The sequence below is a fragment of the Orbicella franksi genome, chromosome 1, assembly GCF_964199315.1.
Source record: "Orbicella franksi chromosome 1, jaOrbFran1.1, whole genome shotgun sequence".
In the NCBI taxonomy this organism is placed as follows: Eukaryota; Metazoa; Cnidaria; class Anthozoa; order Scleractinia; family Merulinidae; genus Orbicella; species Orbicella franksi.
Window position 1 is genome coordinate 21,060,152 of NC_138145.1, and position 26,897 is coordinate 21,087,048.

The window sequence follows — 26,897 nt, forward strand, 5'->3', positions numbered from 1 at the left end:
GAATAGAAGAACAGATTAAAATGGTGTACTAAGTAGTGCACGATGAAAGAAATGATCTCTACATGTACTTACAAAATTATGACAACTAAAAAATCCAAGCAAGGCTATTCTATGATCTGGCTTCAAATTTGATTACGTCTGTACTGAAAGTACTTTGAATTACAGCTGTTAAGACTGATACTTTGATGATATTCACAATTCTCGGCGTCTTTACTTCTTTTAGTCCTTCTGTAACTAGTTCCTCCACACGTCACTGGACAAGACGGCGTGATCACGGCCACCAGTTCGCTCAACATGATTGTGAAAAACGGAAGTTTGAATGACAATTGTTCTTTATCTATTTTAAAATACTCGCCTGCAGGTCTACCTGAGAAACCACCACAGCACATTTATTTTATGTCGTTCTGTGTAATTAAAAACAATACTGGGCAGTTAGCAAGGACTACAGCCACAAACATTTTATATACATTTTAAACTCTGACAAAAAGCACAATAGAAGAACAGATTAAAATGAGGTAAGTAGCGCACGCTGAACGAAATTATCTCTATATGTACTTACAAGATTAGGACAATTAAACTAGAAGTGATCGCACCATCCATCCAAGTAAAGCTAATCTCTAATCTGGTTTTAAATATGATTACGAATGTACCGAACTTTCTTTGAATTAAAGATATAAGCACTGGTACTTTAGTGATATTTACGATTCTCCGCGTCTTTCTTTGAGTTCTTGTATAACCGGCTTCTCCACACGTCACTAGACAAGACTACGTGACCACTGACGGTGACGAGTTCGGTCATGAGTGCGATTGTTAAAAAGGGAGGTTTCAATGAATGACAATTGTTATTTATCTATTTTACAATACTGAGCTTTAAGTTCATCTAAGAAGCACCAGCCACAGGAATCAGAAATTTGCCAAAGACACGTTCACACCGACTGGAAAACTCGCAACAGTTGTGAATGTGCACTCAGTTATAGCACGATAAATTCGCTTGCGCCAAGATAAATAAATGTCCGCCTTAGTCGGCTGAGAGCAACACGGCACTCAAACAGACGAACGAAAATAGACAAAAGGTGCTCAAAAATAGATTTCGTTCCTAAGTACACTATATCTGACACAAAAGAGAGGAAGAAGCACTCAGGCATACAATACAATATTCGATACCACCCATAAACGTAATGATCTCTGGATTAAATGAAGCGATGTCTGGTACCGCCCAAAAACGTGATGATCAAGAAGGAGGGAAGAAGAAGCAGCCACTGAAGTATATCTTTCTTATTTGTTCGTCACATACTTCTCAAACTTCAAAGCAAAGATTCCTGTTGCTCTAAGATTCACATTTAACGCATTCATTAAATTTTCATTGTATACATAGTCATTAAATAAAGCGGGGAAGATTTAAGGCTGAAGTCAAGAAGAGCGGCATGCACTTGTATCGAATGTTCGTGCCAGAGAAAAGTGGGATTGGACAAATTAAACGTATATTTTTTCGCAATGAGAAAAAGTTAAAATTTGCTCTGTTGGATCCTTAAACGCTTGACAAACTTGAAATGTCCATATGTCCATCTTTGAAATAATCACGACATTACGCTCTATTTCATTAAATGATGAAAAATGCGCAAAATTGTTCAGTGAGACCGCGTAACATCGATAGAAAGGTCCATCATGCGTAATTATCCTGCGAGGAATACGTAATGAAAAGAGTCAAACAGTAAATTCTTTTTTTTTTTTTTTGATCAGCCAATAATCAGGCCAATAATTGAGGATCAATAAAAAAAACTAACCGTTACAATGTGTTCTTTATTCACCTGATTTTCCTCGATACGGTAGCCACACGATTTAAGCTCCCAAATTTTTGTTATAGCTGGTAGGCAACTACCTTCTTTATAAGAACAGAAATGAGAGAGCAAGCTTCAAAGAAACTGAACATATTTGTATTTCCAGTATCTCCGCTCTTCCAACGTACTTACGCACGTACGTACAGGTTTGTGACATTACAGTGTAACATACATAGAAGTTTTCCAAGAATGCATTACAAAATCTGGTTCTGCGGCAAGGTAGAACACCATTTAAAACCAGGTAGGGGTACTTTTTGTACCTTGACGATGAGAAAGTAAAATAAGTCCCAAGTATCGTCATAAGAAATCAATCCTCAGTAGTGCAGTCGATAAGGACGGATTTGGATATAAACATAACACATTTAAGTCATGTAGTAAATTATGCACAATGAATACGACACATAGACGTCTAAAGTTTGGTATCCTGAGGAAAAGAATGCATCAAAACCATAGTGGTAGTATTTTGGTTGACTTCTTGGGAAACGTTTGGTGTTGCTGTATGATTGGACGAAGACTGCGGAGTAACCTCATCAGATACAGATTTGTCTTCGCCTGCCTGAATTTCCGTGTTCTCGTTTAGTGCTATAAAAGCAAACAATAAGCAGAGACGGCGTTATCACACAGTAAAAGTTCAGAGGTTTTTAAATGAGTGAACAATTAATACTAATTGTTAGTAGCAGCAAGAAAGGGAGCTTATTTTGGTGACAGAATTTGAGACCTGTACAAGTAATTTCTACAGGTGAAATCAATTTATCCAACACTAACTAAATTTGACATCAATTTCTACCCAAATCTTTGCCAACACTAACTTCAAATACAATGAGGCTGGAAATGTAGAGACTGTCCTCCACTCAGCACTTAGGCGCTATTCCATTTCCAAAAACTGCGAAGAGGTTTCGATCGAATTTAATTCATGTACGAGGCATAATTTCGATTGGGAGTTTATTTATCTAATCATTCTACACTAGAATGGTGAGGTAAATGGTAGCTTAAGGTAGTTAAAGTGTGACTGAGCCGAATGGTCCACCATGAGGTCGCTCATCTCAGGATTTCCGTAACATGTAGCGGCTACACATATTGCTACACTCCTCTCTGGATGGAATGCTAATCCGTCCCAGAGTTAGCCCCAGTAACTGGCACCCATTTACTCGGGTGGAGAGGGGCATGGTCAAAGCAGTGTCTTGCCCAAGAACACAACACAATGACCACGGCCGGCTTCGAACACTGAACACTCGATTTAGAGCACAAGGCACGAGACATCAGGCCGCCGCACCTCCCCCATACTAGAATATGGACTCTTTTATTTGTGGGTAGCTGACCTTGCTATTTTTATTCTGATTTGTAAGTAATATTAGACTGCAATTTTCTTTCTTTTATAGACCAACCTTTAGTCTTACAAGCCAACACTGAAGGTTTTAAGGACAAAACCAGCAAGGATCCAACCAGCGTTAATATCCCAGGTGCCATTACAAACACGTGTTGTACCCTTCCCCCTTCTCCTTCTCCTTTGTTTTACTTTTCGGTCGCGATAGACTGACAAATTCCTCGCAAGCGTGTGGCACGAGGAGCTAGGAAACTATGAAGTCCTGAAGCTCTGCTATATCTAAATATATCCAGCTAGCTTTTTGCTGTGTAATGGAAAAGCTGTTAATCTTCAACATATGTGAAATTTAAAGTAGAGTAATAATGTGTAGCTCATGTAAAAGAAGCATCCGTCGGAACACAACTTGGTCAGCGATATATATAAGCTTACAGCGGAACATACCTAAATTCGACACTGTCTTACTTCACTCAAACTGGAGCAGCTTACGACGAAAATTTTTAAGCAAAATTCCAACAGACGTAAACGCGCTGAGTTGTGGGCCAAAAACATGAAAAATTTCGGGAATTCGGACGCCATTTCCCCCGCGCGACATCCGCAAAAATCCTCGCAGCATGTACGCGCGTGTGCCGCAGGTGATGGCGCAATTTGTTCTAAAAATAGAAAAATTGTCCCATATCATGGAGACAACCCCAATACTTGAAATAGCGCGCGCTTACGGTCGCCGTCCCCGATTATGGCTCCTGGTTGTACATAATTACTAATCGCCTCATTTGAGTTCGAGCTACGATAGGAGAGAGAGAGAAAAAAAGGTGGGTTACCATGCAAGAAAGCCTGGTCAACGATCAATTACGAAGCTAGGTAGTTTATAACAACTCTCACCCCCCGCACCACGATACTACCGGCACGGCGGAAAAACCGCTGCTCATGCGCAGTAGATTTCGGTTCGTCTTCCCGCCTTTCCATTTTCAAAATGGCGGACGACGAATCAAAAACGAACACGTCATTGTCATGGCTTTTGGCAACATCTTGCTCGTTCAAGGCAGTTACAAACAACTCGGCTACTTTGGGCAATGATCCGTGCTGATGTGTTGACTGTGATCGAGAGGATCGAAACGGTGTTGTCAGTTTTCTCAGGCGATAAAGACAGCTCTTCCGAAAGGAAACTTTCAACTTTTCCAAATTCACCCGAGGTACCGTTTTTCCTTTTCTTAAGGTCGTGTCAAGTTCTTTAAGGTTTTGAACCGCAATTTCTTGTAGCTTGTTTAATTTTACGGAACATATAAAATATGACTTTTTTTTCGTGCTGATGAAAATTTTTAAATGCTATTTGTTCATGAACTTTTGTATCGTTGCCTGAAGAAAGAAAAGTGGAAGACGAATTCGTAAGTAGTACACACTAATGCCTAATTTTGTTGTGTTTTTCACTTGTGTGCTATTCATTCGTGCTTTGTTTTGCCGCATCAGTGGATGCCATGTACTGCCATGACCTGAAAACTTGTAGTAAGCTTATAGAGGTTTAGTATGGCATTGTAGAAAGTTATATTGTATATGTAACACAGCTTGAAGGATAAAATGAATTGCTCTTCCTTTGTTAGCCTGTGTTTGATATTATGGCTTATGCTACTTCGCACTTACTACGATTCTTGTTCCTTGGCTACGCAGCTTTCCCCGCAGCTGCGGGCTTCGTTATTGCCAACATTTCTCCATTGTGTTAACGAAAAAAGCAATCCGCCAAAAGGGGTTCTTGTTCCACTTTATACTGGGGGAACATTCGTTTATGTGAAGGCTTGTAGTTACATCGAAATTCAGTCAGTGTAAAACGCAGACTGTGCACTGGAGACTGCAGAGTGAGGGGGAAATACATACTGCAGACATTATTGTAACTGAATCGTGTTTTATCGAGAGCTAACCGTAAACAGGTTAACTGGAGAAAATGTTCACGCTAACCCTGGGGCGGATACAGAGCAGGGGTTTCGAGATACGAACTGCCAAAAGGCGGTCCCCTGTAGGGGGACCAGTGGCTTTCATGCTGGAAATTTTTGAAATTGTGGTCCTTGACTTGGAAATAGGATTTCTGTTATTCTGAGGCCAAGTTAGCATGTTATGTTTTATTTCTTTTTTTTTAATCTAGGGGGTTCGACCGAACCAGCCAAAGCCCCCTAGATCCTTCCCAGCTAACCTAAGTGATATTCAGTCTAACCCTAGAACTATTTAGGCTAAACTCTCACTTCTTTTAGCTTGATTAAGGTTGGTCTGTTTACTGTTAACAGACAATAAGACTTAAAAAGTCTATAGTCTGCATTTCAACACCTGACCTGCAGTCCAAAGTCTGCATCTTACACTGACCACATTGGAAAGCATGCCTTTTTGCAAAAAGCACCATTGCGAGAAAACACATGAAAACTGCACCATCCCTCCTCTCCCAATAGTAAGTTTAAGTCTTGTTCCAAGCAAATACCATATGACATCTCTCCTAGATACTTTTAAGGAGAAGGTTCAGTAGCCTACACTGCAACAAAATTCTACTGTTTCAAATAATAATTATTATTGTGTTCCAGATAAATTCCATACCCTTGCAGACCCTGCCACCAAATTTTGTTTACTCTCTCCCCCAACTTCCAACCATCTTAAGGGGTCACCACCTTATTGTGGAGGGATGGTTTTTGTATCTAAGACCCTATGAGCTATGTCAGCTGGAGTCTTGTACTTCTGGTAGGTTGAAGGATAGGGACCAGACAAATTGTGATCACCTGGCTTTCTAGGTTGGGTGTTGGGCTGAGGGCTGATAACCCACTACTGTAGAAAATAAGACTATAGCAGATACAGAAGATATTCAAATCTCTATCAACATCAGTGAAGCAACAAGGGCTCATATCATAACACATGCATTTGGAGCAAACCCCTTCCTCTGAACACCCCACTGAAAATGCCAGTTCACCTTCATACTTTCCTTTTCAAAATTTTAAGTTTCGAATTCTTCCCCCCCCCCCCCCCCAACTCCTCAGAATTTCCATTGACCTCCCTTGAGGTGGATATGGTTATCTTCTGGCACCGCAATTCACTTTTTGGTAAATTAATCAGATCAGGCAAATGATGTCTCAGCAAAATGTTTATCTGATTAAAATGCAACTTAGAGATTTGCAATTCCAAAATAACTACATGTAAAAAGTACTGTTAAGTTAACCTCTCCCATTCCCAAACAAAGAGACCAAACAAGCGTGACTAGAATTGTTTCATTAAAAACACCACCCAAATATAGAAAACTAAACTGAAATAAAAATAAAATCCAACACAAACACACAAGCACAAGCAATGAGCATCATTAAAAAACTGGATCAATGGATAATGCAATTTGAGAGTTTTCATTGTTTTAGCCATCAGGGTTTATGAGCCATTATACCATGCTCTACAAATATGGAGAGCATATGCATGATTTTTTGAGAATTTTTATTGTTATTTAAGTCTAGTTTTCTATATTTTGAGGGCCTTTTCAATAAAACAATTATTCCACTCGTGCCGGTTGAGTATGAGAAGATTAAAGCCAACTCAGCGCTATGCGCCTTGTTGGCTATCTATTATCTCATATCCAACACGCTCTCGTGAAATAATTGATAATTATTCACTCCCTAACGAGTGAATGATGCGTGATCCAAACAATAACAAAATGGCCGGCGAAAACTTATGTTCCGCCAGTGTTTCTGAAACGGAAATCCTGAGAATACAAGAAGATACTGTACCAGAAAATACAAAAAAGTCTTCAAAGTTTTGAATTTTGAATTTTCATTTCAAGTGAAAATGAAAACTTTGATTGAACAATGAAATTGTTTTGCAAACAGACTTTTCATTTAGATTGCTGATTTGAACAGTGTTAAAAGACCATTTTGCTAGATTGTGATCAACAAGGATTTTATCGCAGGTTAACTAGACTTGCCATGTTAGAAGATTCTGTCAAGAATTGTGCACATCTTCATACCCCTCGCATGTTTTCCATGCATGAATTAAGAGGTCAATTAAATTATCTTTTAATGGTTTCCTTTTCATCTGTTGTTGAGATCACTTTGTACATATACTAAAAACTTGTCAATCTCAGTGAATAACAGCCACTATTCACCTCGATTGCAAAGAATAATGATATTAAATATCGCATAAACTTCCACACCAAAATATTATGATCTACAAATTCTTAAGAAGTCAAATCCCAACCAAGCTGTTTACCAAACTATAATTTTTCTGTCTTCAAACATTTTTCTTTATTAATTACTGGGGAATCCTGAAATACTTGTTCCATGCATTTGGTTCCTTAATTATCCCTTTTATTATTCCTTAATCTTTTTATGAAAGGGGACATATCATTTAGTATCCTCTCCAAGGAAGATGGCATTCATTTCATCCATGAAAAAAACTTCTTCAAGTTGATGTACATGGCCACGTCACACTGTCTCCAGCCAGAGAATCAAGTCATTGAAAGAGAGGAGGAGAGTGTGAAAATCTGAGGTCTAACTGTAAAAAAAAAGGAAAAAATGTAAAATTAGATTAAGCTATACTTTGGCTTCATCCTTTGAATACTTATTACATTGCAAGAAGAAATGTCATTAACTCAGTATCTGCACTGTTCATACATTATACAATACTGCATAGAGCATTAAAGACTATGCAACTCCTTTCAACCTATATTGTGAATACCTCAGTCATTTTGCTAGCTTTGTAACTAGGAAGTTTAAATCATGTAGTACAACATAATCATGAAGTACAACAAAAGGAGTGTTACTTCTTGAGGTTTCACTCAATAGAAAATAAATAAATAAAAACATTTAATTAACCTCATCATCATCAGACTAATTTTAAAACCCAAAAAAGTCTGCCTTCAGGTCAAAAAATAATTTTACAAGATAACTTTTAAAAACTCTTTCAAAACCATGCAATTAGTCCATTCAATAACAACAAAACAAAAAACTTAGTGTACATCTGTCATGTCAGATTCTTGCACCGCTGCAAGAACTTTTAAATTATAGACAACACAAGCCAGGAGATATATCCAAACGTAGAAAGAAATGTGTCCCCTTGAATAGTATGCTGATATCCGGACTGAACATAAGTTGGCTACGCTTTTAAAACATTCATTGCATGTAAGACTTATATCCTTAAATCTACAAAATTAAGCTCATTTACAGTACAGTGTCAACGGTTTTCGTCACTTATTTATATGAACATGGCAGACAAAAAACCTAACGGGTCTCTTCCCAGAGGCAAGTCAAGATATGACGGGTAATTCAAATGATAGCGAACAAAATCTTCAACTTTTAAAATGTAGACTCATCGAGCCAAAAAGTTTCCCAAGCCACACACGAACTAGAAAATGTTGCCACTAGCAAAAATCAACCATTTACGGAAGGAAAGGAAGGAAAACTTGTCTTACCTTTCAACATAGCTTTCCATTATGCTGTGTTCATTGTGTTAAGTCATCTGTACACCAATATCTGCAGCAGAAGAGTATTGTAAATAAACTAAGCACGTGCTTCCGCTTGGCACAAAATGAACACGACACCAACGGACAAAAGAAATCACAACACAAAGAATAACACTCAAAGAAAGCGACAAAACCAGGCGAACATTTGCAACATACTTATTTTTGCTTAATCCGCATACTCTGTGACAAGTGGAGGTTCTAACTGGGTAAAAATCCACAATATTTCTTGCTGTTCGATGCTCCCGCTTGCAAAATGTTCAGACATTTTCGAAACTCGTTTGCAGCCGCAAATTGTCAGCGGCGAGCGCATCCAAGACAACGGATTTTTCAGCCAATCAGCGGTTTTTCCGCCGTGCCCGATACTACCTAGACTACCCCAACCCCTTGGCAATACATTTACGGTGTGAAGTTTGGAAATACGGCATTACCTTTTCTTCTGACCTTCATCGTGCTTTGAGGCTAAAACGTGAGTAACAATCAACAGTCCTGATATATACTAAGACACATGTGACAGAATTCGCAAGAACATGTCCGCGTTGACTCAAAGACAGCCTCGCCGGGCAGAAGTCCTCTGACCACCCCGCCTGGTGAGGTAGATTGTCCCCCACGCATGCACGTGGCATGGACACTCCAGCAAGGTGCCATGTCAACACAGAAGCCTCAAACAAGGTTCAACAACTGAGTAAAATACCCCGAAACACAATTAATATCAAGGTTATTTAACACTAAAAACTCAAAGTCTAGCTAGCTGGGGGTGTCAGTACAAGACACCCTCCCCTCTCCCCTGCTTTTGACAGCTGACCACCAGCAAACCACCAGCAGATAGGCCAGTGCCTGGGCCATGTGCCCAGCCTGGCCGTGACGGAGTCCCCTCCCCTCCACCCTTTTCTCCACTGGGTTTAAAGTCGGCAGGTTTGTTTTGCAGGGTGCAGGGTGCAGGGTGCAAGTTGAAATTTAATTATAACTGGAAAACCGCTGGCACTTAAAAGAAACGTGCAGGTGGTAGACTTATCGTAACTGTTACATGACACTGTTTACAATCGCTCGAAAAGGTGGCTTCCACCTAATGCTAAACCCGCCGAAGCGATGGGAGGAGAGTATATTCCTATGATTTTAAGCCTGCAATGAATTATTGTTTTGTGAAGAAACATCTGAAATATCATTTGAAACATCTGCTGAATTTGGTTTCTTCCCTGTGAGTACCAAAATGAAAGCACACAGTCTGAGCTTGTGCTAGTATATTCCGACGGTTAAAATCTTATATTATTTCATTTCTTTATTTATTTGCTTCATTTGTGATGGCAATCTTCTGTTGTTAAGCTTACAGTTCTTGTTGACGCTACGCCTAGAGATTTCGAACTCGCGCTCTGTTGAAGAGACTCGAGGAGCCCGTTGAGTATTGAAAGATCGAGCGAGGTTCGACTAGAAAAATAAATAAAAATAAATGTGAAGAAGAGCCGAGCGATAAGAAAAATACAGGACAGAATATAAAGACTTACAAATGTTTCCTGACTGTAGCGATGACGGTGAAGCTAGGTAGAGTATAGATTCCGCAACAATATTAACTTGAAGCTATAGAAAACGTTGAAAAGATTGGCGCGCTAGGAAACCGTAGCGTTCAAATAGTCCTAATTTGCATACATAAATGGCAAGCTAAAATAAAAATTCGCACGTGGAGTCCTATAGGAAGACCCGAAACAATTCTGGAATCGATGGAAACATTCGTGGAGCGGCCATTCAGATGGCTTTGAAGAGATTTCACTGGTCTCAGCGTGTCGATCGATAAGTACTTATGGCGGATCGATCGTATTTTCACTATGCGAAAGAAGCGAACTACTTTATGTGAGAACCCCTGACGAGTATCAAGGTTATTAATTATTTTTAGTGCCAGCGGTTTTCCAGTTATAATTAAATTTCCACCTGCAACCTGCAACCTGCAACCTGCAAAAAAGACCTGCCGGTTTAAAGTCACTTGTTTAAGCTGGCTTCGGGCTACGCCCGAACCTAGCGGGCATGTTTTTGCGAAATCGCTTAGATATACTTCTACAAAAATATTTTTAACTCACTTGTGAATTTTTAAGCTGATAGATACTGCGCATACCTTAAACACTGTTTAATTACCTATTGCAAGTTTTAAATTTAATCTTTTTTTTCAACTTTCTTATTCAGTTATACTTTTATTCCTAAATAGCAAAGTGCTACTACATTTTACGTAGAGAAGCTAAGAGTATAAACGCTTAGAATAATAAGATTCGTTGGGTTGGGTTAGGCTTGGATGAATGAGTGAATGGATTCGGACGGACAGACGGACGAAATGACGGAGGAAGGAAGGAAGGGAGGGAGTGAGAGAGGAGAAAGGTAGGGATGGACGGATGGATGGGTGGGTATGTGGGTGGATAGATGTACTTACTCTTTTTCCGGATAAAAGCTCTGTATTCCTATCACTAAGCCACCGCTTGAGACTCTTGCGATTACAGTTATAATAGAAATCACTAGACCACTGCTGTCCTGTAAAGGAGATAGGCCGCCAAATTTTCATCGGTTGATTGTATATTTCTAGTCAATGGTGTCGTTGATTACACAATCAAGAAAATCCTTGTGGCCACAAGCCATACTTAAATCGAATATCAAGAAATGAAAACAACTTCTTTGAGGTACATGCTCGATGCCAACTATAATTACAATTCTTATCATACAAACTCTAATTCAGCGGCCATCACAGCTTACTGAGTAAGAACTTTAAAAAAAAAAGTTAATAAATTGCAGTATTTAGAGAGGAAGCCACATCAACCTTAGCTGGATTTTCATGCAGGTCCTTTATCCTGGTCGAATTGGAATTTGGAGAAGTTGGTTTTTTGTTGAGGTAGGAAAACCGGAGAACCTGAAGTAAAACCCCCGGAACAAGGGGAGACCAACAACAAACTCTTCCCAGATATGGCTAGTCTAGTCATATTTATTAGTCTAGTCGGTATTTTGCGGAGAGCAACTTATTTACCGGCAGCCACATCATTCTTTGCCTCCTTGTGACACGATCCGGTGAGTGAACAAAATCTACCACCACCTCCTGTACCTGTGCTGGCACGGTGGTGGTGGTAGCAACATTGGACGTCTCTGTAACCAGTTAAATCCACTGAATCAGGGGTGGGGGGGGGGGGTAGCCCTTCCAGTTTCACCACAGCCCCATACCCTTGAAACACCACGTCGCCATGCTGGGGTCGGGTTTTGTCTAGACAGGTGAAACAGAATATGGGGAGATGTTTCTCTTCACCAATGGAATTTGGCTACCCGCACGTAGTTTAGCCGGCAGGTCCATGCCGTTGTACGGGGTATGGCCGTCATCACCTCTAGAGTGACTACTAAGAGCCATACGGGCGTATGTGTGGACCAGTAAAGCTCAGCCATCTACCAGTTGCTGGCAGATGCGACCGCATCGATGTTAAGGTGCTACCACTCCATATCCTCCCTCAAACACCCCAGATATGGTACCGGGCCACAATCGAACCCACGCCACATAAGTGGGAGGCGAGCCTTCTCACCACTGCGCTATCTCTGCTCCCCTTAACTTACCTACTTAACACGAGCAGCAATGACAGCCATGATAAAACAAAGTACTCTGCTAAAAAACTTGATATTTCGTCCGATACGGAACAAACATTTGCAAAATTAACCTTGTTTCCCCAAATCACAAACCTTGTTTTCTCCTATCAGTTCAGTGATGAAAGCCAGCGCCATTACATTCATAACGGACATGCCAAATCCCATTATTATGACTGGTGCATAGGTGGCTTGCCTGATGGAGGGAGTTTGAAAATAATTCCAAACGGCACCGCCTATCACAAGGGAAGCTGCCAGAAGGTAACTCCACTGCAAGAACAAACAAAGTGTAGAGTTGAAAGAAAAAAACTCTATAGGCTTGATACTTTTTTTTTCATAATTAGTACATAAGTGTAAGAAATGATTATTAATAAAGATGTACTAACTATAGGCTTGATACCGTTGTCGGACTGCGAGGATTCCAATTCATAAATTTTCCTGTCGTTAGGGATTATTATTATATTCTTGACTTGTTATTAAGTTCTTCTCAGTATGTATTACTCAAGTTAAGATTATCTAGCTGGTCTTACTGGCGACTGACACAGCCTTGCATTTGAGCTGACTGGCAATGTCCTGACAACCTCGATGACAAGTGACCCAATTTGTTGTTACGAGGAAAGCTCCTCTCAGCTTCCCCACGGTTTGAGCCTTGTGAGCTTCAAATAAAAAAAAAAAAACACAAAAACAAAACAGAAAAAAAAACTTTCGTATTTTCCTCCCTCGACACACCTTCCCCAACCCACCTCATTGAATAAGTGGAAAATGAAACGGGTAAAATACCATGGAGTAAATGACATATGATAGACTACCATTCCACGCAGGTGTAGTAATACACCAAGAGCCAAGCTAGACGCTGGATGGTTAATTTCAGACTCCGTCCTGGCTTGTGAGAGAAAGGCATCAGTTTTAATAGATATTAATGTCATGCTATTGCGTTGCTCCCAATCTTCCTGTTCAGTTTTTCGCAAACGATGATTGAGAGAGCTACACTTATCATAAGAACCAATGCAAAATAGGCGATGGCTTCCTGGAGGGAAAACGATCGAAATTCTCGGCCTCTTTCTCTAAGTCCTTCTGTAACCAGTTCCTCCACACGTCACTGGACAAGACAGCGTGACCACGGCGACCAGTTCTCTCAACAGAGTATGATTGTGAAAATCGGAAGTTTGAATGACAATTGTTCTTTATCTATTTTAAAATACTCGCCTGCACCTGAGAAACCACAACAGCACATTTATTTTATGTCGTTCTGTGTAATTAAAAACAATACTGGCAAATTAGCCAGGACTACAGCTAGAAACATTTTATATACATTTTAAACTCCGACAAAAAACACAATAGAAGAACAGATTAAAATGAGGTAAGTAACGCACGCTGAACGAAATTATCTCTACATGTACTTACAAGATTAGGACAATTAAACTAGAGGCGTTCGCACCACAAATCCAAGCAAGGCTAATCCGCTAATTTGGCTTTAAATATGATTACGAATGTACCGAACTTTCTTTGAATTAAAGATATAAGCACTGGTACTTTGGTGATATTTACGATTCTCCGCGTCTTTCTTTGAGTTCTTGTATAACCGACTTCTCCACACGTCACTAAACAAGACTACGTGACCACTGACGGTGAAGAGTTCGGTCATGAGTGCGATTGTGAAAAAGGAAGGTTTCAATGGATGACAATTGTTATTTATCTATTTTACAATACAGAGCTTTAAGTTCATCTAAGAAACACTAGCCACAGGAATCAGAAATTTGCAAAAGACACGTTCACACTGACTGGAAAACTCGCAAGAGTTATGAATATGCAGTCAGTTATAGCACGATAAACCCGCTTGCTTGCGCGTCAATGTCTTCCTTAGTCGGCTGAGAGCAACACGGCACTCAAATAGACAAAGGAAAATTGACAAAAGGTGCTCAAAAATAGATTTCGTTCCTAAGTACACCACATCTGACACAAAAGAGAGGAAGGAGCACTCAGGCATACAATATTTAATGACGAGCTAGGTTCGATACCACCCATAAACGTAATGATCTCTGGATTAAATGAAGCGATGTCTGTTACCGCCCAAAAACGTGATGATCAAGAAGGAGGGAAGAAGAAGCAGCCACTGAAGTATATCTTTCTTATTTGTTCGTCACATACTTCTCAAACTTCAAAGCAAAGATTCCTGTTGCTTTAAGATTCACATTTAACGCATTCATTAAATTTTCATTGTATACATAGTCATTAAATAAAGCGGGGAGGATTTAGGGCTGAATTCAGGAAGAGTGGCATGCACTTGTATCGAATGTTCGTGCCAGAGAAAAGTGGGATTGGACAAATTAAACGTATATTTTTTCGCAATGAGAAAAAGTTAAAATTTGCTCTGTTGGATCCTTAAACGCTTGACAAACTTGAAATGTCCATATGTCCATCTTTGAAATAATCACGACATTACGCTCTATTTCATTAAATGATGAAAAATGCGCAAAATTGTTCAGTGAGACCGCGTAACATCGATAGAAAGGTCCATCATGCGTAATTATCCTGCGAGGAATACGTAATGAAAAGAGTCAAACAGTAAATTCGTTTTTTTTTAATCAGCCAATAATTGTGGATCAATAAAAAAACTAACCGTTACAATGTGTTCTTTATTCACCTGATTTTCCTCGATACGGTAGCCACACGATTTAAGCTCCCAAATTTTTGTTATAGCTGGTAGGCTACTACCTTCTTTATAAGAACAGAAATGAGAGAGCAAGCTTCAAAGGAACATATTTGTATTTCCAGTATCTCCGCTCTTCCAACGTACGTACGTACAAGTTTGTGACATTACAGTGTACAATCATGCAAGTTTACCAAGAGTGCATTACCAAATCTGGTTCTGGGGCAAGGTAGAACACCATTTAAAACCAGGTAGGGGTACTTTTTGTACCTTGACAATGAGAAAGTAAAATAAGCTTTCCCAAGTATCGTCATAAGAAATCAATCCTCAGTAGCTCGGTCGATAAGGACGGACTTGCTTAACGTAGCCTTTCAAACCATTTCGAATTCGACATCGAAAGCGAAGTGATCTTGAATTCCAATTTCTCTTAACCATACACCAAGTTTCTGATCTGAAAACAGAAGTCAGTCCCTAATATTTCAATTTATTTGAAGGTTCTTTGCCTTCACTCCTTTGAAAATTACAACATTTATCTTATAAAACCTGCGAGATTTTTCACATGAATATAAACATAATACGTTAAAGTCGTGTAGTAAATTATGCACAATGAATACGACACATAGACGTCTAAAGTTTGGTATCCTGAGGAAAAGAATGCATCAAAACCATAGTGGTAGTATTTTGGTTGACTTCCTGGGAAACGTTTGGTGTTGCTGTATGATTGGATGAAGACTGCGGAGTAACCTCATCAGATACAGATTTGTCTTCGCCTGCCTGAATTTCCGTGTTCTCGTTTAGTGCTATAAAAGCAAACAATAAGCAGAGACGGCGTTATCACACAGTAAAAGTTCAGAGGTTTTTAAATGAGTGAACAATTAATACTAATTGTTAGTAGCAGCAAGAAAGGGAGCTTATTTTGGTGACAGAATTTGAGACTTGCACAAGTAATTTCTACAGGTGAAATCAATTTATCCAACACTAACTAAATTTGACATCAATTTCTACCCAAATCTTTGCCAACACTAACTTCAAATACAATGAGGCTGGAAATGTAGAGACTGTCCTCCACTCAGCACTTAGGCGCTATTCCATTTCCAAAAACTGCGAAGAGGTTTCGATCGAATTTAATTCATGTACGAGGCATAATTTCGATTGGGAGTTTATCTAATCATTCTACACCAGCATGGTGAGGTAAAAGGTAGCTAAGGTAGTTAAAGTGTGTTGGAGCCGAATGGTACACCAGGACGTCGCTCATCTCAGGATTTCCGTAACATGTAGCGGCTACGCATATTGCTACACTCCCCTCTGGATGGGATGCTAGTCCGTCCCAGGGTTAGCGCCAGTAACTGGCACCCATTTACTCGGGTGGAGAGGTGCATCGTCAAAGCAGTGTCTTGCCCAAGATCACAACACAATGACCACGGCCGGCTTCGAACGCTGACCACTCGATTTAGAGCACAAGGCACGAGACATCAGGCCACCGCACTTCCCCCATACTAGAGTATGGATTCTTTGTTTGTGGGGTAGCTGACCTTCCGTGCTATTTTTATTCTGATCTGTAAGTAATATTGCACTGCAATTTTCTTTTTTTCAAACACCAACCTTTAGTATTGCAAGCCAACACTGAAGGTTGTAACGACAAAACCAGCAAGGATCCAACCAGAGTTAATATCCCAGGCGCCATTACAAAGACGTGTTGTACATAATTGCTAATCGCTCCATTCGAGTTCGAGCTACGATAGGAGAGAGAGAGGAAAAAGGTGGGTTATCATTTATCATGCAAGAAAGCCTGGTCAACGATCAATTTTGAAGCTAGTAGTTTGTTTTTATCCTTTACAATTCTCGATGTATACTTTAACTCATTTAATAGACGGAAATAATCTCCTCATCCTAGACACAAAAATATTTTTGATATTGCACCCCTCGACGAAATGTATACCCATGGGCTTATATTAGATTAACCACTATACCACATTTACCAAAAAGATATACTTATTACCAGAATAAACACACTTTTGTAAAGCTTTCCATGTACTTAGTGCCGTTCGAGTATGTTAGGAAAATCTGGAAAATAGAGCAATACGTTTTTACCGAGATTTTTGCAGCTAAAAAGATATTCTACAAAAATATTTTCCTTATATTTCTAAATTTTTCAACTGCATGATAATTACTGTACATACCTTAAACACACTGTTTAATTACCTAACGTAAGTTTTATACAACGGCTTTTTAGCACCCTTATCCAGTTCTATTTTAGGTCCTTCATAGCAAACTGTTTGGTAAATGTTATGTACAGGAGTAGGTGAGTGGATAGATGTACTTACTCTTTTTCCGGATAAAAGCTTTGTATGCCGATCACTAAGCCACCGCTTGAGACTCTAGCGATTACAGTTATTATAGAAATCACTAGACCACTGCTGTCCTGTAAAAGAGATAGGCCGCAAAATGTTCATCGATTGATTGTATATATCTGGTCATTGATGTCATTGATTACTTATCGAGAAAATACTTGTGGCCACAAGCCATACTTAATTCGAATATCAAGAAATGAAAACAACCTCTTCGAGGTATATGCTAGATACCAACTATATTTACAATTCTTATCATACAAACTCTTATTCAGCGGCCATCACAGTCTCTATACTGGTAGAATTGGAATTTAGAGATGTTGGCTTTTTGTGGAGGGAGGAAACTGGAGAACCTGGAGAAAAACCCTCGAAGCAAGGGAAGAACCAACATCAAACTCTTCCCAGATATGGCTTGGCTAGTCCGGTATTTTGCGGAGAGCAACTTATTTATCGGCCACCGGATCATTCTTCGCCTCGTTCTGAAACGATCCGGCGAGTGAGCAAAATCTACCACCACCTCCTGTACCTGTGCTGGCACGGTGGTGGTGATAGCAACATTGGACGTTTCTGTAACCAGTTAAATCCACTGAATGGGGGGTTGGCTCTTCCAGCTTCACCAGAGCCCCATACCCTTGAAAGACCACGTCGCCATGCTGGGGTTAGGTTTTGTCTAGACAGGGGAGATATTTCATAATATGGGGAGATGTTTCTTTTCACCGATGGAATTTGGCGACCCGCACGTAGTTTAGCCGGCAGGTCCATGCCGTTGTCCGGGGTGTGGCTGTCATCATGTCTTGGGTGACTACTAGGAGCCATACGGTCGTATGTGTGGACCAGTAAAGCTCAGCCATCTCCCAGTTGCTGGCAGATGCGACCGCATCGCTGTTAAGGTACTACCGCTCCATACCCTCCCCCAAACACCCCAGATATGGCACCGGGCCCGAATCGAACCCAGGCCACAATGAGTGGGAGGCGAGCCTTCTCACCACTGCGCTACCTCTGCTCCCCTTAACTTATCTACTTAACACGAGCAGCAGTGATAGAGATGATAAAACAGAGTACTTTGTTTAAAAAAACTTGATTTTTCGTATGCTACGGAACAAACATTTGCAAAATTAACCATGTTTCAACAATCACAAACCTTGTTTTCTCCTATCAGTTCAGTGATGAAAGCCAGCGCCATTACATTCATAACGGACATGCCAAATCCCATTATTATGACTGGTGCATAGGTGGCTTGCCTGATGGAGGGAGTTTGAAAATAACTCCAAACGACACCGCCTATCACAAGGGAAGCTGCCAGAAGGTAACTCCACTGCAAGAGCAAACAAAGTGTAGAGTTGAAAGAAAAAAACTCTGTAGGCTTGAAACCGTTGTCGGACTGCGAGGATTCCAATTCATAAATTTCCTGTCGTTGGGGATTATTATTATATTCTTGACTTGTTATTAAGTTCTTTTCAGTATGTATTACTCTCCTGTTAAGATTATCTAGATGGTTTTACTGGCAACTGACACAGCCTTGAATTTGAGCTGACTAGTGATTGCCTGGCAATCTCGATGACAAGTGACGCAATTTGTTGTTACGAGGAAAGCTCCTCTCAGCTTCCCCACGGTTTGAGCCTTGTGAGCTTCCAATTAAAAATAAAAAAAGCTTTCGTATTTTCCTCCCTCGACACACCTTCCCCAACCCACGTCAGTGAATAAGCGGAAAATGAAATGGGTAAAATATCATGGAGTAAATGACATATGATTGACTACCATTCCACGTAGATGTAGTAATACACCAGTAGCCACGCCAGACGTTGGATGGTTAATTTCAGACACACTCCTGGCTTGTGAGAGAAAGAAATCACTTTTAATAGATATTTACGTCATGCAATTACCTTGCTTCCAATCTTCCTGTTCAGTTTTTCGCAAACGATGCTTGAGAAAGCTGCACTTATCATAAGAACCAATGGAAAATACGCAATGGCTTCCTAAAGGGCAAACGACAAAATAAGACAACTCGGTGATGTTCACCAAAATGAAACTAACTTGTTCTTAACGTCCAGACATATAAACGAAGGGGCTATGGTTTGCTGAATCGGAAAGTTAAGGAAAAATTTGTTATTCCATAATCAATCTATATTAGCATGTACCATATTTCAGAAAAGTAATGAGTTACATTGCTCTGATTAATCAGATTAAAAATATGTCAGACAATGGATAGTAGCTGCTGCTAGAAGAAACCCTGCGGGAATTTTGTTTTAAAAGAAGACCCTTCCCAAACGACAAGTATACAGTATAGGAAATAAATTGCTAGAAACTGATACAATATTTACCTTTGCAAAGTTTAGTCTTTCTGTGAGAAACAGTGGTAAATATGTGAAAACTGTGTTTCTTGCAAGGCGTGAACAGGTGAAGATAATCCCTACCTACAAACAATACCAATAAATATATCTTTTAGTGACATTTTAGTGTCTGTTATCGTTGAATGTCTTAACGAGTCTTGCAGCTTATAGGCGCGAGCCCGTAGGACGAGACAAAGTACAAATGACGAGTAAGATGTACAGCGATGCTAATGTGCCAATCCAACGTTTTCCATTCTAGAAATAAAAATCATAATAACTAGCTTGTTCTTAACGGACAGCTTGTTCTTAATTATAACGTACTTTGCGCGTGCTCGGAATAACTAAGAGGACTACAAGTAACTTGTAAAACTGGTTTCCTTGAGAGCAAATATCGTGGGAATCAACTTGTCCATGACGAAGATTTTAACCGCACCGCCATTGTGGACAAGCTAAGGCTCATGATGATTATCACGAGACTATTTCTCGAGGCCTGGTATTTTCAGAGAGGCTGTAATGGGGCCAACGAACATAGCATAATTCATGTTCCAGATAGATAGATAGATAGATAGATAGATAGATAGATGGACGGACGGACGGACGGACGGACGGACGGACGGACGGACGGACGGACGGATGGATGGATGGATGGATGGATGGATGGATGGATGGATAGATAAATAGATTGATTGGTTCTTAGCGCGGTCCGCATGTTCCTATCTCTGCCCACGGTCACGGTAACGGGGCGCGACGTCTGTGCGTTTCGAGAAGGTCAACAATTATAAAAGTGCTTTGAGAGTGAGAGGAAAAAATAAATAAGTTATTTACCGGCTTAAGGTCGTTCCTTACAGTGAAAAACTGTAACCTCGGAATTGAAAATGTTGCCCGAGGCCTGCAATCACGGGTTGCGTTTTCAAGATCGACCTCGGTCTCAGTTTTGCACAAGTCAGATACGGACCTCCCAGCCGGCAAATAACATCAGTATATTTATAGTCGACTGAGTTCTTTGTGCTTCTGCATTATACTATCATTCTGTTTCTCATGGTATGGGAAAATTTAACGTTACCATTTTTGATTAACAGCTACCACAAAATTTATGTAAACAAACCTTATACAAGTTTGGGTTTCTCAGCCAGTGTTTGATTGTTTTAGGACGTGTTTTCTTCACTGGATGAATTGGTGATGAAACAGGAAGACCAAGCACTTCTTGTTTATCTTCTGAAGCTGAAGGATTACAGCTATCCTCAACAGATTCAGTTTCTTCATCTTCCTCCTGAATTCTTTTTGTGACGGTCGGCAGCTTCTCATCGGACGCATCCAGTTTGACATCGTTTCCCTCATTTCCGTTCGTTAATGGCTGGACAGGCAATTCCGACAAGCTGAAAGTGACAGATTTTTTTTGCCTTCGAAGGCCTGAAGTATCGCTGGAGCATTTTTCCTGTATTTCTTCACTTCCTTCTTCTTCAAAACCAAAGTTTGGTAGACCTAGTTGTCCCTCAATTGGAACCGACACGATTCCAATCTTTCGTTGTCTACATTTGGCTGAAAACAATGTAGGCTTGTCTTCTTCGTCAATTTCTATTTCTCTGTGAACTGAATCTACTTCTTTGTTGTTTTCCCGGTAGTCTTCTCTTTGATTGTCCTGGAGACTTTCTTGTCTCCAGTAGTTTTCACCAGTTGTATATTCATCATTTCCAATGTCGACTGCAAAGTGGTTTTCGATGCTCTCAGTTGACATCTCTTCTAGTTGGATGTGGTCTGATCTAGATAGCAGTCCGTCAATAACACGCACTAACAAGCTCTTTTTACGATCACGGTCTAACTTCTGTAGTCCTAGAATCATTTGCTTCCTTGTGTCCTCGCTTTGTGGATCTTCCTGAGATGATTTCTCAGTCTCAGTTTGTGATGAACTTTGATCAATCTCGTCTTCCTCGTCGTAAAATAAAACTTCAACAAATTTCTGCAGTACGCTTCTTTTCCTCTGACGATTTTCATGATCTTCTGTGTCTTGATGTCGTTTTTCCTCCTGGTCTGATTTTTCATTCGACGAAGTCACAAACATGTCAATGATTGAACGAGCAAGACTGTTTTTTCGTGAGCCTTATATAGAAAGAACAAAAAAAGAACAAAAAACATTGCATTCATTAACCTCTGTTCATAGTTTCCCCAAACTCTTAGGGAAAAATCAACAATAAGTCTATAAAAAAATAGACTTCGCTACTCCTATAAAGCGTTTTCACTCGCGTGGCAACCAGCCATGCAAATGTGTTGGAATGAAGCAAAGCGTTTACAAATGAGAAGAGTTCAACTCCCAAAGGATTGGTTTGGTACACAAACATAGCCGCGGTTTCATTGTCTTGGGACACCCCTGTGGCTGGCCATGGGGTGATGTCATGTGAAAACACTCTATTTGATCTTATCGTCATTTTTAACCTTTGTTGGCCGATATGTATCGCATAAACAGAACCAAGAGAGGATGAAAGGTAAAGAGTTAATACCCCATGTAGGCCTTATACTCAAGTCAGGCCCGCTCAAGATATTTTCAGATATGACATCCAGTCCTCCCTCAGATGATGCTACCACGCACATTTCGTGGGCTGTCCACGTGAGTAAAATTCGCATCACAGGATTACCCATTTCTACACCCTTTTGGGATTTTCTGATGCCGGGAGGGATCTAAATATACCTCGACAGGGATTATCTCATGGATTACTAGTCTATGCAGGGTTAACTATGTTACCATTTATCCTCTCTTGGTAGAACCCGTGGTATTCTGGCTTGCCATGGTATTCTGGCTTGTAATGGTTGGCGGTTGTTTTCGTCGAGGATCTTTCTTTTTCTTCTATTTTTGCAGCCAATCAGATAGTGACTGGGTGTGAAGTGGTATTTCCCTTTCATCTCAGTATCGTAGCAGTCCTTTGTCGAAATTCTCATACATAGTTTCAAAAAAGTGGAAATAAGACTAAACTTGCAAAAAAAAAACCCTCCAAAAATATTTCAAACAAAAATCTCACAATTTGGATAGAGCAGTGTGGTCCGTCACATCAAAAGCCGGAAGGGCCAACAATTTTCCTCGATAACGTTTAAATACAGTTTGGTGGGAGAACCAAAGTTTCATTATTGTTGATGGTTACCGTTTAACAATAAAAAAAACACCAATACAAACATAAATTGAACGCTTGAAATCCATGTTTACATGTTACCATCATTATGTTTAGACTTACTTTGGTTTTCCTCTTCAAACGCTAGCATGAATAATCCGCCAACACTCTAAAACAAATGAAATCGTAAGCACAGTTTTAATGTTGTCAATACACGTTCACAGTACCAAACTTATTTTAATACTGAGGCACATTCTAAATGTAGCGTAGCTATACATAGCTCAGAAAGACCGTATGGCTTCGGAGGTTAAGGCATATCCTAGCGATAGGAAAAGTCTGTATCACCTCGGGCCAAGTGTCTCATGCCGCAGCAGTATTTTTTGTACCCGTAGCATCAAGCCACTCTGAATATTTCGACTTTCTCTGGATGGGATGTTAGTTACGCCCTGCATTAAATTCGCCGTTACCCATTTATACACCTGGGTACAGAGAGACTGAATGTGAGAGTAAAGTGCTTTGCCCAAGACCAATCCTACACAAAAAAGTGACCCGAAAGGCTCGAACAAGGCTCGCTCAATTTGGATTCGAACGCAATAGTACTAAGCATCAAGCTAATGCGCCTCTAAAAATGTACCGTGCTTTTTGATTTGCATGCTAAAGCGTCGGCGCAGCTTTTTCACATTTGGTTAAGTCGGTTTATTTACCTTGATCCTTGAAGATGATCGATAATCTAGTAAGGCTGTCTTTACGTACCATATCAACATATGCGCTAGGTTTTCGTTCACGTGTCTTGCGAGGTTCTTTTGTCCCAATGTAGAAAATGGTTGCAAAAAGGACTCCTGTTCCAGTTGCAATCCAAGAGAGATACTGTAAGATAGACAGGAGGTGCGAATAGCGACAAATTCAGAGACCGAAAGGTAACCACGACCAGAAGAAAGAGTTACATGGTAAGCGTGAGAACTACAAGAAGACTATTCATAATTGACCAGGGCGGATCTTAACTTAACACTGAGTTGTGACGTCCTACTAAATAAACTTAACTGGTAAACAAAGATTAAAATTACATTCAAGTTACCGAAAAAGAATGTGGATCATAACTTAATTAAACTGCGCGTACATCGAGTTTAGTATAAATTTACTAGCATTCTATCACGAATGCCGTTCTCTGATTGTCTACGTTACTCACTATCTATTCTGTGATAGATAGCGAGTAGCGTAGCGGTGTGCGCTTGTTAATAAAATGACGGCCGCTTCTTGGCGTTTTCGAAGTGTCTGTGAAGAGGATTTAGATTAAGTCTTGAACGACTAGTAGATTTATGCTAAAACAATTAGGTTGTTCGCTCTCGATTTCTACCGCGTGATAGCTGACGAGGGCGCAGCCCGAGTCAACTATCACGCGATAGAAATCTCGAGCTCAAAATCTAATTGTTTAATATAAAAGCGAAGCCTACATCTTGACTCTTACAATTCTGAGTGCTCTAGACACTCCGAGTCATTGTTAACTCTGAGAAAAGCACGCTTAATATGAACTAATTAAAAAAAAAAAAACTGACTTTCGCGGCCCATTATTTTACTAACCGCAAAATCTGATAGGTGTGTAGGCCCCAGGCTATCTCCACTGTCTTGTCCAAGGAGAGCCCATGCGATGATGTAAACATAAACACCACTTAAGAAGCTAAACATAGTCCTAGTTGACAAATCAAAAGAAAAGGAACTGATTACACATCAAGAGTGGTGCACTGTACGTACAACGGCACTTTGAACGCCAGAAAATGATTAGCTAAGTTGCCCCCGTGCAGAAATGTGCATGGTTTAATCAAACCTTTTTGCTTCGGTGCGCATTCCTTACTTGAATAGACCGTATCTGTGGCATAGATACGTTCAACTTTGAATAAATTCCAACCGCTTTAATATAGACATACTTTCCCTATAAAATAGATTCCAAGGTCACTGAGCATAAATGAAAAACCAGATGATTCTGCCGAGTGATTGTAAATGCCACGCTCATTAATGCATAGTAGCATAGTAACACAATTATAAAACCAAAGTTTCGAAAAGTTATTTGACACAAACCTTATGGCGACAAGGGCTGTAAATTCCGAGACTTTTTCAGCTACAGTGGTGACAAATGCCAAGTGATTTATCTCCACCACGTTAAAGCAGATGTTAACCAACGCCGAGAAGAAGCCAAAATAGACAAGTGGAAGCCAGCTTTGATCTCTTCCATCACACAAAAAGCACTTGTTAAACAAAAGGGGGATGCCGATTGCCATTAAAAATGTTGCAAGGAGATGCCAAGATTTTCGCCTGCCAATTTTGTTCGATAGGAAAGGAACATTGATATAGTCGCCAAGGTACCCAGTTAATAGAGAAATTAAGGCTTCTGATATTTCTCCAATGAGCACTAATAGCCCGGCTTCTGATGCTGAAAGTTCCAGCACTTTCATGAAGAATACGATTTCGAATGAGAATAAAAGTTGTGTATATATGTCATTGAACACATTTCCAACTGCACAAGATAACCGTTCCCTTGCCCTCATTTTTCCAGAACGTTTGCTGCTTCTTGGTCTCTGAAAAAATCGTGCATTTAGCCGGGAATATACCTGGAAAAAACTTCTAATCTTTTAAACTATGACCACAGTTCAAGAGAGGTAAAGATCAAATCGATGTATGCCGTAGTGCTCGCTGGGAGAAATTATCTCTGTCTGTACTTACAAGATCAGGACAACTAATCCAGTGGTTCCAAGCAAGGCTATTTTCTGATCTGGCTCCTAAATCTGATTGCGACTATACCGAAATTTTTTGAAGTGTAAACGTAAAGACTAGTACTTCGATGATATTTCTGATTATCAAAGTCTTTCTTTGAGTCGTTCTCTAACCGGTTCCTCCACACGTCACTGGACAAGACTACGTGAGCACGGCGACCAGCTCGGTCATGAGTGTGATTATGAAAAACGGAAGTTTGAATGACAATTCATCTTTATCTGTCTCACAATACTCGCCTGCAGGTATATTTGAGAAACTTCTAGAGAACCTTTGTTTTATGTCTTTGTTCCGCTTCAATTAACAAAATAGTGAGTCTTCATTAAGTTGTTCTAAAGAAATACAAACCACAAGAATCGGAAATTTGGAAAAGACACGTTCAAACTGACTGTAAAACTTGGAACAGTTGTCAGAGTGAAGTGAGACAAAATTAAAATTTGTCTTGTTGGGTTTTATTCGAAAGTATTAACATGTCTAGTGTAAATAGAGAGGAACAATTGAAGCGCTCAGACGATGGAAAGTAGACGATCATGCAGTACCCAAAACGAGATTTAGTTCGTAACTACTTCCACGTCTAACGCAAACTGAGAGAGGAACTAGCAATTAACTCACAATTATCATCATTTCACAAGAAATTAGACATGCGGTCTCCCGTTGACCCTTGATGCATATTCACAATAAATGATTTTCAAAGCACGTCGAGAGTTTTCATTGATGAACACAAGGGAGGCATACATTTCAAGTTTGGAAAGAACTTAAGGTTTTGATCCGCCTAGATAAACTTAGCTGAATATGTTCTTTCAAGAAACCTAGTTGTGACCACCAAGAATTAGAACTGGCAATATCCAGGAGATGACTTTGCATAAGGTACATGGACTGGAGGGGCGAACTGCATTCTTTTAAAAGTAGTATACTGTGTTGGGAATTAAGCCTGATTTCGGCCTTCCCCTGCCTTCCCCTGCCTTCCCCTGCCTTCCTTGCCTTCCCCCTGCCTTCCCCTGCCTTCCCCTGCCTTCCCCTGCCTTCCCCTGCCTTCCCCTGCCTTCCCCTGCCTTCCCCTGCCTTCCCCTGCCTTCCCCTGCCTTCCCCTGCCTTTCCCCTGCCTTTCCCTGCCTTCCCCCCGGCTTCCCCTACTTTCCCCTGCCTTCCCCTGCCTTTCCTGCCTTCCTGCATACTAATTTAGATCTCCTGCATACTGATAAGCGTCACTCTAGTACAATGAAAACAAAAGGCTTGCCCAGACTTGCCCACCAATAGTTAACACAGATTGGTGTATTCCAAACTCTATTATGTTTTCAAAATAAAAGCGCACTTTCCAGTATCACTCTCGCAATTCGTTTGCTGGGAAAAAAAACACAAAACTTTTCGCCATCTGCCATATTCTTTAAAACACTGCTCTAAACATGCAAGTCGAATCAAACACCACGCTTTTCTTAACGGTAGACGAAGTGGAACAAGTCCATCGAGAAAGGGCAGTCAGTCTTA

The 26,897-nt window shown here is 40.2% G+C and overlaps 1 protein-coding gene across 5 annotated transcripts; it reads right to left on the bottom strand.

Moving 5' to 3' along the window:
* Positions 1–104: 104 nt before the first annotated feature.
* LOC145496198 (uncharacterized) lies at positions 105–25,722 on the bottom strand. 5 transcript variants are annotated; one of them, XM_081475899.1, is made up of 14 exons: positions 25,365–25,722; positions 24,723–25,219; positions 24,228–24,336; positions 23,403–23,516; positions 22,773–22,818; positions 20,657–21,648; positions 19,543–19,635; positions 19,105–19,197; positions 18,363–18,536; positions 17,198–17,295; positions 16,476–16,606; positions 11,040–15,673; positions 8,579–8,639; positions 2,167–7,662 (listed from the first exon to the last, which is right to left on the bottom strand). In XM_081475899.1, exons 2-12 carry the CDS (start codon positions 25,187–25,189, stop codon positions 15,501–15,503), a joined length of 2,490 nt encoding a protein of 829 aa, XP_081332025.1. In that variant the 5' UTR covers positions 25,190–25,219; positions 25,365–25,722; the 3' UTR covers positions 2,167–7,662; positions 8,579–8,639; positions 11,040–15,500. The 5 variants fall into 5 exon arrangements, with proteins under 5 accessions (XP_081332009.1, XP_081332025.1, XP_081332017.1 ...); XM_081475891.1 differs by having other exon boundaries at positions 24,723–25,252; XM_081475875.1 differs by having other exon boundaries at positions 11,040–13,472; positions 13,628–15,673; positions 24,723–25,722.
* Between the last annotated feature and the right edge of the window lie 1,175 nt (positions 25,723–26,897).